Source organism: Mya arenaria, chromosome 8 (genome assembly GCF_026914265.1).
Source record: "Mya arenaria isolate MELC-2E11 chromosome 8, ASM2691426v1".
NCBI lineage: Eukaryota > Metazoa > Mollusca > Bivalvia > Myida > Myidae > Mya > Mya arenaria.
The window spans coordinates 54,491,008-54,503,528 of NC_069129.1; the positions used below are offsets into that span (position 1 = coordinate 54,491,008).

The 12,521-nt window shown below is 35.3% G+C and overlaps 1 protein-coding gene across 1 annotated transcript; it reads left to right on the forward strand.

Annotated features, from left to right (window-relative positions):
* Nucleotides 1–2,369: 2,369 nt before the first annotated feature.
* On the forward strand, nucleotides 2,370–4,942 carry LOC128244382 (homeobox protein caupolican-like). The gene is made up of 5 exons (XM_052962393.1): nucleotides 2,370–2,484; nucleotides 2,681–2,938; nucleotides 3,159–3,259; nucleotides 3,568–3,824; nucleotides 4,170–4,942. The coding sequence occupies exons 2-5, from the start codon at nucleotides 2,696–2,698 to the stop codon at nucleotides 4,628–4,630; spliced, it is 1,062 nt and encodes a 353-aa protein (XP_052818353.1). The 5' UTR covers nucleotides 2,370–2,484; nucleotides 2,681–2,695; the 3' UTR covers nucleotides 4,631–4,942.
* The last annotated feature ends 7,579 nt before the right edge of the window (nucleotides 4,943–12,521 follow it).

Here is a 12,521-nt window from a genome sequence, read left to right on the forward strand (position 1 = left end):
TCCTTTTCAGTAAATTAAAACAATTGTATTAATTATGGTACATCTTATTTGGGATTAAGAGTGCATCTTTAAGATAACTGTCATTAAATATAAAGAATATGACTTGCAAGGATAACACCTGGGTCGCAGTATCGCAATCATTCACCCCAAGACTAATGTCTTATAAGATGTTTTCAAATTAAACTATCACATTTCTTCATTTCGTTTGCCGCCTATATATCACCAAATCTCAGATCATATTTAGAATGTCATCCCATATTTTGTCAAAAGGGAACTGACACCTTTTGGTCATAGGGTGTGTTTTACTGGACATTTTTCTGAATCTAACAAGTGTTTAGATCTAAAGATAAAGATATACTGATTTTTCATCTCGACACTAAATCTAAAACATTGTTATTTATACAAACCCTCTGCGTATATTTCATTTATGAAATTTAAAACTTGAATTTTGAGGGCGTGTATGCTTAAAATATGTTGAAGAGGCGGAGAAGTGCACACAAAGCTATTTTGATAAATGAATGTTATTCTGGTTTTGGTAGCGACGCGTTCCGGCAGTGACTTTTAAAGCCGTTCGTGACAAGCTCTTGCTCCGTTTCTTCGTTGTCATTATCATCATCAGTAGGACCACCATCACCACAATCACCACTGTCATCATCATTGAAAAAAATAAAATAATATCTTATACTTTCATATTCTATTTATCACCGTTTTTTATTAACAGCCTTTCAAAATAAAGAGAGTATAAAATAATCCCACATAACATAAGAGTAGTGTATAACCAGCTGTAAAGCATTGTAACATGAGGTGGTCTTCTTTTTCTAAATGGTATCGCAAAGCTATAACAACCCATATGTTCTGCGATCTATGGAAAGCATTCGATAGGGTTTGAAATAGAGGCTTTCATTTCAAGTTGTAGAAATATAATTTTAATTGTTTATTTCTTTTTTATAAAAAAAACTATTTTTCATTTGTTATTGTTTAAAAGGCGAATGTCAAATGCACTGTGCTGTTTGTGGAGTTTTGTGCTGTTCTTCCATGTTTCTTGTTTGTGATTTTATGTTCTATGTTTTGGCGTTTACCCAGTGCCATTAAACCGGGTTTATGTTTAAACTTTTTGCTACTGAGCTTGTTTCTGTAGTTTTTCACATAAGTTTAGATCTGTTTTTGCTAGGTAGAATTTATGTGTCCAGGTATTGGTCAAGGAGTTGATGTATGTCCTTTACTCTATATTGCATGTTAATGGACTATTAAAGAATAATGTTATTTGCTGATGATATTTTCTCTCCCTGTCATTTATCGTTTGTTGAGAAGGCACAGTTTATGTCATGAGAAGTCGCACACGAACGTAAAACTGAAGTTTCGTTGATTTTAACCTTTCTGAAAAATATTATTATTATTATTATTATTATTATTATTATTATTATTATTATTATTATTATTATTGTTATCATCATCATCATCATCATCATCATCATCATCATCATCATCATCATCATCATTATTATTATTATTATTATTATTATTATTATTATTATTATTATTATTATTATTATTATTGTCATTATAATCTGTGTTATTGTTCTTATTATAAAAAATATTCAATTATTACTATAAGTAGTAGAAGTACTACTAAGATACGAAAGCGTCTGAGATACACCACAAATATGGTGTATATTCATTTTAATTTGATTTCAATTGAATTGTTATTTTTCTTGCATTTAATAATGCTGTTAAATAAAATTGTCAAGATTTAAGATTTGCACGTTTCCTTTACTGTCAAAATGACTGACATGTATATTTTTCTTAAGTGTAACTATATTTGTATAAAACAGTTACTTTAACAGTCAAAGCACAAATAAAAGTGTCCAATATGCGTTTAATTCTGTCAAATTTACAACTCTTATTTTCAAAATTGTAAATTAGGATACTGATGTTTTACATGTATATCAGTCTGATCAAAACAGGAATATACCTGTCAAAACATCTACGATAAAAATCGTATACGTACGATCATCCGAAAATTTAATGCTTGGGGCAATTAGGGAGGCGAGAATTAAAAGAATACAAAACAACGATAATGACAATTAACTGATATTAATAACAATAAACGTGCTTTACCCGTGTCCCTAACGACAGCCAGCCCGGGGGACGGAAACACGGGCCGATAACTAATTTTGGCCTCCATCAGATAACGGGTCTTCAACGTTTGGTGACATTTTTAATATGGGCGGGCTAAACGGTGAGATTTACTATCGAGTGATTAACAATTCAACGGCCGAATGAATATTCAATTTTCGGCAGCCAATGAGAAGTCAGAAAATACGGGTAGCGAATTTGTTTAGGCAGATATATATTGTGGGAGAAAATTAGAGATGACACTTCCATTTATAGCAAGTAATATCTAGTGATATCATTGTGACTCGCAAAGTTTGTTAAATCACGGAATTACAAAATTACTTGGATACATATCTGTGTATAAAACATGTAAGTATTTATTATTATTATAACATTTATTTATGTTTTATTTTTAAAAGCAAAATGTATATGTAACCAATAAAATATTAGTTTAATAAACTTTGTACAATACATTAACCTCGGTTTCAACTATAATGGGTTTAAGTCGCATGTCTTGTATATCATCGTAAACATTTTATCTTATTTTATTTTCTCTATCGTTTAGTTCAACCGAACGACTATGACGTCAGTAGCATCCTCGTTCATGGGAGGGTCTCAGCATCAGCCACGCACCTCGTGCTGTCAGACCGGATATCCAGTGCTAGCGGACCCGCTTACCGGAAGGACCATATGCTCGTGCCAGCTGCAATCGGGCGTCCCGGCCTATCTGTCACGTGTTCCAAGCTTACCGGAAACAGTTTACCCGGCCAGCAGTATGCACCTGGCGTCATTACATAGAGGTTCCGCCGGGACGTATCCTGGTGTAAGTATTATATATCACATTAATTACACCGTGTGTGTATTTTATTAGTCTCAAAAGAGTTATGGAAAAGAATAGTTTTGCTACTGATTATACGAACAGAGTGATAAAAGTTTCCGTAATAATAACAACCGTGATGTTAAAATGTGCAGTCAAGTAGCGAGACATCTAATGATTTATTTTTTAAATTATCTTAATTTTCATATTTCTTTTTCGTTACCAGGGTTACAGTATGAGCGATTCACGCATTCTAAAGGCCGCCCCACCCAGTGCCCATATCCATAGCCACTACGAGGCTGCCATGGCGGCCAGCCCATATGCTTTGTAAGTATCCTAATATTTTTTTATGAAAGTTATGTGTATGTAATAAACGTTTTTTCTTCATTTCTAACGTTAATTTAGAATTAAATGCCTATTGTAAACAAAATCACTTATAATTAAAAGAATTATAATAGTAAGAAAATATAATAATAATAATAATAATAATAATAATAATGGTTTTATGAATTGCTAAAATAACTTCGAGGCCTCAGGTCAAACACACAACACAAAAACGATATTGACACCCATAGTATACAACGATTTGAAAACAATTATTTTATTATCATTGACATGTTCATTTTTTCTTGCAGTTATCCTGGCTTTGATATTAACGGAGTTCGGCGAAAGAACGCGACCCGCGAGTCAACCGCTGCCCTAAAGGCATGGCTGTACCAGCACCGTAAAAACCCATACCCTACCAAGGCAGAGAAGGTGATGCTGGCCATCATCTCCCAGATGACCTTGACCCAGGTGTCCACGTGGTTCGCCAACGCCAGAAGGAGGCTGAAGAAAGAACGGAAACTTGGTGACAATGATCTCGAGGATCTTGATGATATCGATGTTGATGGTGAGGTTTTATGCAATTTTTAATCTAATATATATAAATATGAACACTTAAAAAAGCAGTGTCGCAATGTCCAAGGCCTTACAAGTTTGGTAGACTGAATCCCGTTGTCTTTGATAAGCATTCTAAAATTTCAATGGTTATTGCGATTTAAAATAGCTATTGAAGTGTTTGCCCAAAATGGCTTTGCTTGTTGCATAATATTTTATACAGCTACAGTAGTTGTTAAATTGATAATGCTCCGCTCATCAAATGGTGTATTACATGGTGTATTAAATGGTATATTATATTGTGTATTATATGGTGTTTTAAATGGTGTATTATATGATGTACTTTTTAAATTTCAAGGCAAGAGATCTGAAGCAGACACTACAAGCAGCAGACTATCTGACTGTGAATCTGACGTCACAAGTAATACCGCCGACAACTCCCGAGTGATTACGGACTTGTCCGATGTTTCAGACGCCGAGGAACAGACGCCATTACATAAAAGGCAAACGAAAAACTGCGTGCAAAGACTCTTCTCTCCCGACAGCCGAAACGAGCTCTACCTGGATAGTATCTCGTCTCCAAATGACTCAAAACTCAGTGATTCTGGGCCCTATTCGGCCACAAAAGAAGGAAAGGACAATTGTTTGGCATCAAATTCAAAATGCAAATCATTTCAAGACGACACATCTACAATTTCAAATTGTTCACCAACGCCCTGTGTGCCTAAGAATGACTTTTTGACCTTGCACAAATCAAACATTGTGCAGAACAATCACACTAAGTCCAAGATCTGGTCGATAGACAGTATCATTGGATGAAGATAATGCCGCCTGCATGCGTATAATTATGATTTGGAAAAAAACTGCATGATATTAAAATGCTATTAGGTTTATAATACAGGCAAGTTCTTATTGAAAGGATACAAATCTAAATGTTATTTTAATCACTTCAAATGTCTACAGCATGTTTATGTCATTTATGTTGATCAAATGGTCTATGCTAATATATGATGCGTTCTATCAATTTTCACGTGTTTTACATTCAAATGTATTCTTTATGAATGCGTTTTTCTTTAATTTTGTGTCAGCTAATGAGACGAACTGTTGTAATAAAATACAGTTTAAATTGTATTTCTCGTGTTTTTTGGTGACAAAATATATTTAATTTACAAAGGGCAACATCCCTTTTTACGTGTTTTGAAGTAATATAATATGTTCTGCTTTGAAGAACGTGAGACGCCGGTTAAGCATTCAAGTTTATATTGGTCACACAAGCAATGGTGCCACTTAAAGCTGCACTTTCACACTTTGAACGTTTTTTTTTATATGATGTCTTAGAACGAGCCATTTTTTGCGAAAATGTATGGAAACCAGTGATATAATACTGCTGACAAAAAATCAAATCGCAAATTTTCATATCTTTGTTAAAAATTGATGTTTATGCATTTTTCTTAAAGCGTTAGTAAAGCTTTTAGCCTCCCCAAAAAAACATTATTTTTTGAATAATGAAATATGAAAGTCTGCGACCTGGTTGTTAGATATTTACGCAAAAAAATGGCTCATCCAAGACAAAACATAAAAAAGTTGTCAAGACGGTAAATCTATGAGAGTGCCGCAAACTAAAACGAGGGTTACACCAAACTATTATATATTCAATTGAATGGACTCTGACCGCAGTTGCTCCATTCGGAGCTCCTCGGCCATTTTTTTCAAAAACAACATCGGATGTATTTGGACGGTTTACATACTCAAAAAGAGGTACGTTTAAGTCCGCTGCAAGTAGATCGCGTAGTAATTTTATTTAGCATTTAAACTTTATGTCTTTACACTTGAAAATCTTAATTATGTTTGCAATAATACACTTCACTGGTAATCAATTTAAACTTAGATGAATTAATATAACCCTAAAACACTAAATTTAATTAACGATATAATTTTAAAAAATACGAACTACTTCAACTAATGTACCGGCATACATCCGAGGTTGTTTTTGAAAAAAATGGCCGAGGAGTTCCGAACGCAGTTGCTCATTGGAAAAATGGTTCAGTCAGTTTAACTACAGCTCGCTTATTTTTATTAAAGTACCTTTTTAGTACACAGTCCAGACCTGTGGTTGCAAACAGCCAGAAGCCCGAGTCTAGACTCAGGCTAAGAAAAGCACCTTTGTCATATCACCAAAACAATCAACTGTGTTATATATCAGAAAAGCACCTTTGTCATATCACCAAAACAATCAACTGTGTTATATATCAGAAACGCACTTTCATAAAATGGCAAACTATCATCTTTATTCCTTTCGTTTTACAAAATAATTGAACTATTTCAAATCGTTTTACATTTCAACAAATGTCATTTTCAATACTGAACTAGACGGAAAAAATGAAATGAAGATTTGCAGCTTTGCTACTTGAGACTGAACTCAGACTTAAGACTGTTCGTAGTCATGAGGTTTTGGTCAAGTGACTAAATCACAGAGATTTTGAAGGAGAAGTTTAACGTCGTATTAAAGTTGACTCACTATTAAGCATAATGTATGTATCCTTTCATGCTTGTTTAAGTTGGGGTGTTTAGCGAGCTTAAGCAAATACTATAACAGAAGATTATAACAGAAAAATAGTCCGAAAAACATTTTCATCCAAGCACAGAAGTACTACAAGATTAGGAATAGATTAATTCGCCATAGTGCTTGACAGCCTCAAAACCTTTGTGGGGATTGCTTCTTACTTAATTTGATTTCAATGCCACACGACATTGTTGATTATTTGTTCTGAAACATTTTGGCTGCCCTGTGCCATTGAGTCCCCGAAAGGAGGATAATGGTCCGAAGGACATGATTCACTGTCGGGAATATTATCATTTATTGGTATTGTGCAGTCATTTGTTGAACTGATCAAAACACATTGTTTTTATGTTGAATGTGTACATGTATAAGATGATAATTCGGATTTAAACTGTTTTCAAGCCTGAATTGGGGAATTACCGCTGCAACATTTTCTTTCCGTACAGATTTCTCATTGGATTAATTAAGGAAATGACGTCATGCTGGTGACGCAATGATGTATGTCAGCGAACAACGAATATTGACGACAAACCCCTTCTTTTTGAGAGGAAAATAGACAGGAGACGTATATTATATATTTATATGCCATGTAGGTATGTTTCTGTTCAGATAATACGTATATCATGTCCACTGTTCAAGTTGGCCGTTCAACAGGAATGGGAACCATTTCACGTGCCAATACTCGACAAAAAAGTCAATCAAAGTCAAGTTTCACCTGGGGCCATGGTCACAAACAGTGTCAAGTCCGAGTCTAGACGCAGACTCAGAAAAGAAAAAATTATATAATTACCAAGAATCATCTAAAGTCCATTATTTTACAAAAGTAAATGTCAGTATCAAAAAATGATATAATTCAGCAAATCACATGATCGAAAATCAACTAGAAGAAAAATTACAACGAAATGGAAATTTGCAGTTTTACCACTTGAGTCTGAACTCAGACTTAAGACTGTTCGTAATCATGGCCCCTGTTGACTGCTAAAGAGAGTGATTATGATGAATATAACTATGTGGCTACAAATTGTAGGGAAATAATAAACTGGAACTTGTCACATTATTGCCAAGTAAGTTCTTTCCGTTATCCATACAGTTACTTTTTGTGATGTTTTGAATTTGAAAAGACGTAACATATAATGCACCAGTCAATTGTAACCACGCCCCCCCCCCCTCCCCAGGTCCGGGGAATAGCGGGGACTTTGACTTTCGGTCCAGCCAACCCCGGCTAAAATCCCCGCCCTGCGGGGTCGAACAGATGGTAAAATCCCCGCCAAATGCCCCCGCACCCCAGGGACCCTAGGTAAGGCCCATTCCCCGCTATATTTAAAGTGAAGACAAAACCACCGTATTCACCCTGCACTGCGGGGCCACCTGAAAGGTAAAAACACGGCCCATTTCCCCGGCTATCCCCGGAATACCCCCGGACCTGGGGGGCCGTGGTTACATTTGACTGGTGGATAACAGCACTTGAGCGTTTATCAATTTTGTATAATATATAATGGCACCGGCACGCCGATATTGTAAAAGTTTACAACTTAAAAGTGTTGCTAAAGTCTAAGATATGCATAAGTTTTCATCATTCATAAAATACAACTTTTAACAGCAAGGTCTGAAAAAGGGACCCCTGTAATGATGACAATACAAGTATGCTATTAAGGATTTAAAATACGGCAGATCAAATATGATATAAAAGAAATATATGGCATGTTTAAGATAAGTGACTAATAATTAAGAGATATGGTGGCAGAGTATCTCTTTATATTATGCTGTACAATTAAAATTATAAGAACTATAAAAGGTCTAACTGTCTAGGAAGTAATTCATGGCCCGAATACATGTACTCGTGTAATTTTTTGTCTTACAGTCTTTCTTATTAACACTGAACGAGAAAGATATTGAATGTAATTATAAATACATCAAAGCTTCAACGCAATTAGGAAATTTTACCCTGGCAATTAACAGTTTCTTAAATATAGCTATGTTACTTTGGTAAAATGACACATTACTCCTGTTTTTTGTTAATTGCGTATGTTTAAATTATGTATTCCCGCATGGCTGTTTGCAACAGCCATAGGCATTTATATGCATTTTTGCCAATTAATTTTGATATAAGGAAATACATATTTTCAACAGTTCGTTCGGCGAACCGAACATATAATCATAAGCCCCCCCCCCCCACCCTCAAACCGTCCAATTTTAGGAGAAAAGAGTAATAAAATATGCAAACAGGCCCGATATGCACCATTTTTGACAAGAAATTGCTAAAATTGTCTTGGGGGAGTACCCCGAAACCAACACTTTAAACAGCTAGACCGAATGGCTAGGCTGGATCAGTCTTCGGTATTAAGTTTGCGTTTCTTTTCTGGCCAAATAAATAAAAACAATTATATATTACACATGTTTAATACAAAACACTTGAACTATTATATCAAACTGGAAATATATATCATGAAATAAAATGATGTCGTAATATTTTATAGTTTAATTTAAACTTATTACAGAATGATTGTGAAACAAGTTATTCCAACATTATATTATTCACTCTCGATGGCATGATGTCACGCGAGCGTGTGATCTTGTGTTGTGGGGGGAAACCGAAATACCCGGACGAAAAAACACTTGTCTGGCTTGATGACCACACCCAATGAAGACAATGGCTACACGATAGACTGCAATTACGTGTATACTTAAATGCAAAAAAAAATACAAAACAAAAAAAAGAACAAAAAACGAAAGTGAAAATGCAAAATTTGGCACGAATTGTTAATGTGTTCAATATAAATCACGCTAATCCATTCCCAGTGGCCGGGGTCGGCTATCAATCAAGCAAAGAACAGGACCAAACTTAGGTATTAAGCTGAGATTCCTGCCTTCAGCCCGGGATACCGGACAAAGTCTTCCGCACACACGCATCTCAATTTGTTTATTTGTCCCTTAATCCTGTTTATTCAATAAAATTTGCCTGTTGTTTAAAACTGTTCTAATGTTTGTAAAATGGTTCCACTTGAAATAGGGTTTTCCATTAACACGTTTAATCCCGTGGTAGAATGTTTAATTTACAACACACTGGATTCCATAGTCAAAGGATGGATCGTGTTAACAGAAATACAAAGTTATGTCTTTTAGCAAATAAATGTGTATCCCTTGTCATAAACAAATCTCAAGTGACATACGGGTTTGTATCGTTTAAGACTAAAGTTGAATATTTTGTGGTCAAGTTTAGTAAATTCCCCTCTCGTTGTTCAGATGGGTAGGACCTCGCGTGAAAAATGCTCAACATTTGAAAACCCACAGAGAAAGTAGTCCCTTATCAATACACTTGTATATTTTTCAGATCACTTGAGACCAATTACAGGCATTTCACACCAACGAAGAAAGATAATAAATTGTTTACATGAAAATCAAGAGCTATCTCTGGCGCCATTTTGGCTTTATGTCGTCTGGGACGGTTGTCGGGGTCACGTGACTCTGTTTGTGGAATCATCGATGGACTTAAATGTTATCGATGAATTATTGCAATCAATTTGAAATGAATTCCCTTGGACAAAAATGCTCACCGAAGCCAAAATCATCAACTTGACAGTCCTTTTTGGTGGCATCATGCATGCTCTGCATGTACATTTGAAAAGATCGTCCTTTTCGGTGGCATCATGCATACTTAATGAAATCATGTTTTGTATGTTCTTTTTGAAAGCTCGCTTTTCTGATGGCATCATGTTTCGTATGTACATTTAGAAAAATCTCTTTTCTGCTGGCATCATGCTTTATATGTACTTTTTGAAATATTGCTTTTCCGATGGCATCATGCTTCGTATGCACTTTTGGAAAGATCGCTTTTCCGATGGCATCATGCTTCCTATGTACTTTTGGAAAGATCGTGTTTTTTTTCATGGCATCATGCTTCGTATGTACTTTTGGAAAATATCGCTTTTCTGATGGCATCATGCTTCGTATGTACTTTTGGAAAATATCGCTTTTCTGATGGCATCATGCTTCGTATGTACTTTTGGAAAATATCGCTTTTCTGATGGCATTATGCTTCGTATGTACTTTTGGAAAGATCGCTTTTCTGATGGCATCATTCTTCGTATGTACTTTTGGAAAGATCGCTTTTTCCGATGGCATCATTCTTCGTATGTACTATTGGAAAAGATCGCTTTTCCGATGGCATCATGCTTCGTATGAACTTTTGGAAAATATCGCTTTTTCTGATGGCACCATTCTTCGTATGTACTTTTGGAAAAGATCGCTTTTCCGTTGGCATCATACTTCATATGTACCTTTGGAAAGATGGCTTTTCCGATGGCATCATGCATGATTCTTACACGTCCTTTTTTAGTTTTTGTTATCTTTTACAGTGGCATCATGCATGTTTCATATGTACTTTTGAAAAGATTGATCCTGCTGACGCATGTTAAGAAGGTTTACTATTCGTATGCGTGATTTTTATGATGTTTATTTGAAATAGACCGCATATTTGTTATTTTATTTTAATCCCATTAAGCTAATCCTGGACGGAAAGCCAACCCAATCCATCATATTTATATACAAACTGACAATCTTTATTTAATACAATTTACTCTATGGCTCTATTTGATGCAGTCATGTTTTCAATTTGTTCATTCAGCGTGCTAAGGATGCATAAATTTGTTGACGTTTTGGACGGCTTGAGACGGTTTGAGATGTTCCCGGCAGGAGGTCGGCGCCAGTATATTTTACGGTTCCCTGTTTCTTATTGTGCAAAAGGCGGCTCCTAACATATCCAGTGTTACCCTCGATTATGAGTTGTTATCCTACGATTAAAGAGAAATGAATTAAAACCATATTGCGGTTACAATTTACATCAATTGAATTAATGATATCGATTTAATATCTGTTTGGTGTTAAGCTTCATAAGAATAAAAATGAAGGCCTAATTCGACTTTCGTCTCGCTCCGAAATACGACTTTTTCATCATTTAAAAAGTCGTATTTATGTATATAACTGATTAAATGCATAGAAATTATTAATCTTTATAAATGTCCAACATTTCAGTTAATCTCAGAGACTTAAAATATATTTTCCATGATTTCGCGAACATTTTTCCATTTCGAAATATATATTATATATTCTCTAAGACAATAACTTATAAAATTATTCGCCTATGCTGGTATTTAATAGTGAGATCTTAGAACGATGTGGCTAATCGGATTACTTGTTATTAATAACTGACCAAAAGAGTGAATGAAGTCAATAATGTATGACCATAAGATTGTCTTAAGTTGCATATTGAATATCTCCCCTGGGTCCCGTTTTCAGTAAGATATCATAGACGAAAACCTTATGCTGCTAATATAAGTTACGGGGTTAGTAGGTGACCCGATATGGGATATACGGGGCAAAGCTCGAACCCGAATTTGGTTTCTTGCGGCCCGTATATATCCCATATCGGGTCACCTACTAACCCCGCAACGTATATATCACGTCGACAACCTGTTTACATGTTTAAATGTTTCATTTGTTCATCGGAATATTCGTCGGAATCGTTTATATGCGCCATTCTGGTACGATATTAATTTGATGACCCAATATGGAAAAATATGGGGTCACCACGTGACCAGTCCTGGACCAATGGCGTTGCATTATTTATGTTCGTGGCGTGATAAAGAATGCTATGGGGCACTTGTTAAGCTACGGACAGAATCTATACCATACATGTTTATTAAATGCAGTTTACGCCCAATACGGGGGTACGACTGCAAAATAACGATCTTAAGCCTTACGATTTTTTAAATGGTGCCCTGGGGTTATGCAAATTGACATTCCCCACCCACCGCCGTTTAAATGCTGGTCAACATATATCACCCTTCCGATTCCCCCAGAATCAGATAACTGAAAGAACACACGTAAAGGTATTAACTCATTTTAATGGTGAACCAAGAAGCTTTAAAGTCTCGACATGACAACACTTACCGAACAAGTATATCTACATCTGTATATTGATAGCTATGGTTGTAATTAATAGCTGTTATTGTATTCCAAATTAAAGCTACAACTATATAATTCAGCTGTAGCTTTACTTCTGGCGCCAACAATGTAGAGCTCTACGGATGTATATTTACAATCAACAGATGTGTTTAAAAGCAATGGCTATAATATAGCTACAACTGTAAT

Excerpts from the sequence above, each read along its gene's own strand:
- LOC128244382 (XM_052962393.1), top strand. The coding sequence starts at position 2,696 with ATGACGTCAGTAGCATCCTCGTTCATGGGAGGGTCTCAGCATCAGCCA. Across the intron at positions 2,939-3,158 it reads CCGCCGGGACGTATCCTGGT|GGTTACAGTATGAGCGATTC; the intron begins GTAAGTATTATA and ends TTTCGTTACCAG. Across the intron at positions 3,825-4,169 it reads TGATGATATCGATGTTGATG|GCAAGAGATCTGAAGCAGAC; the intron begins GTGAGGTTTTAT and ends TTAAATTTCAAG.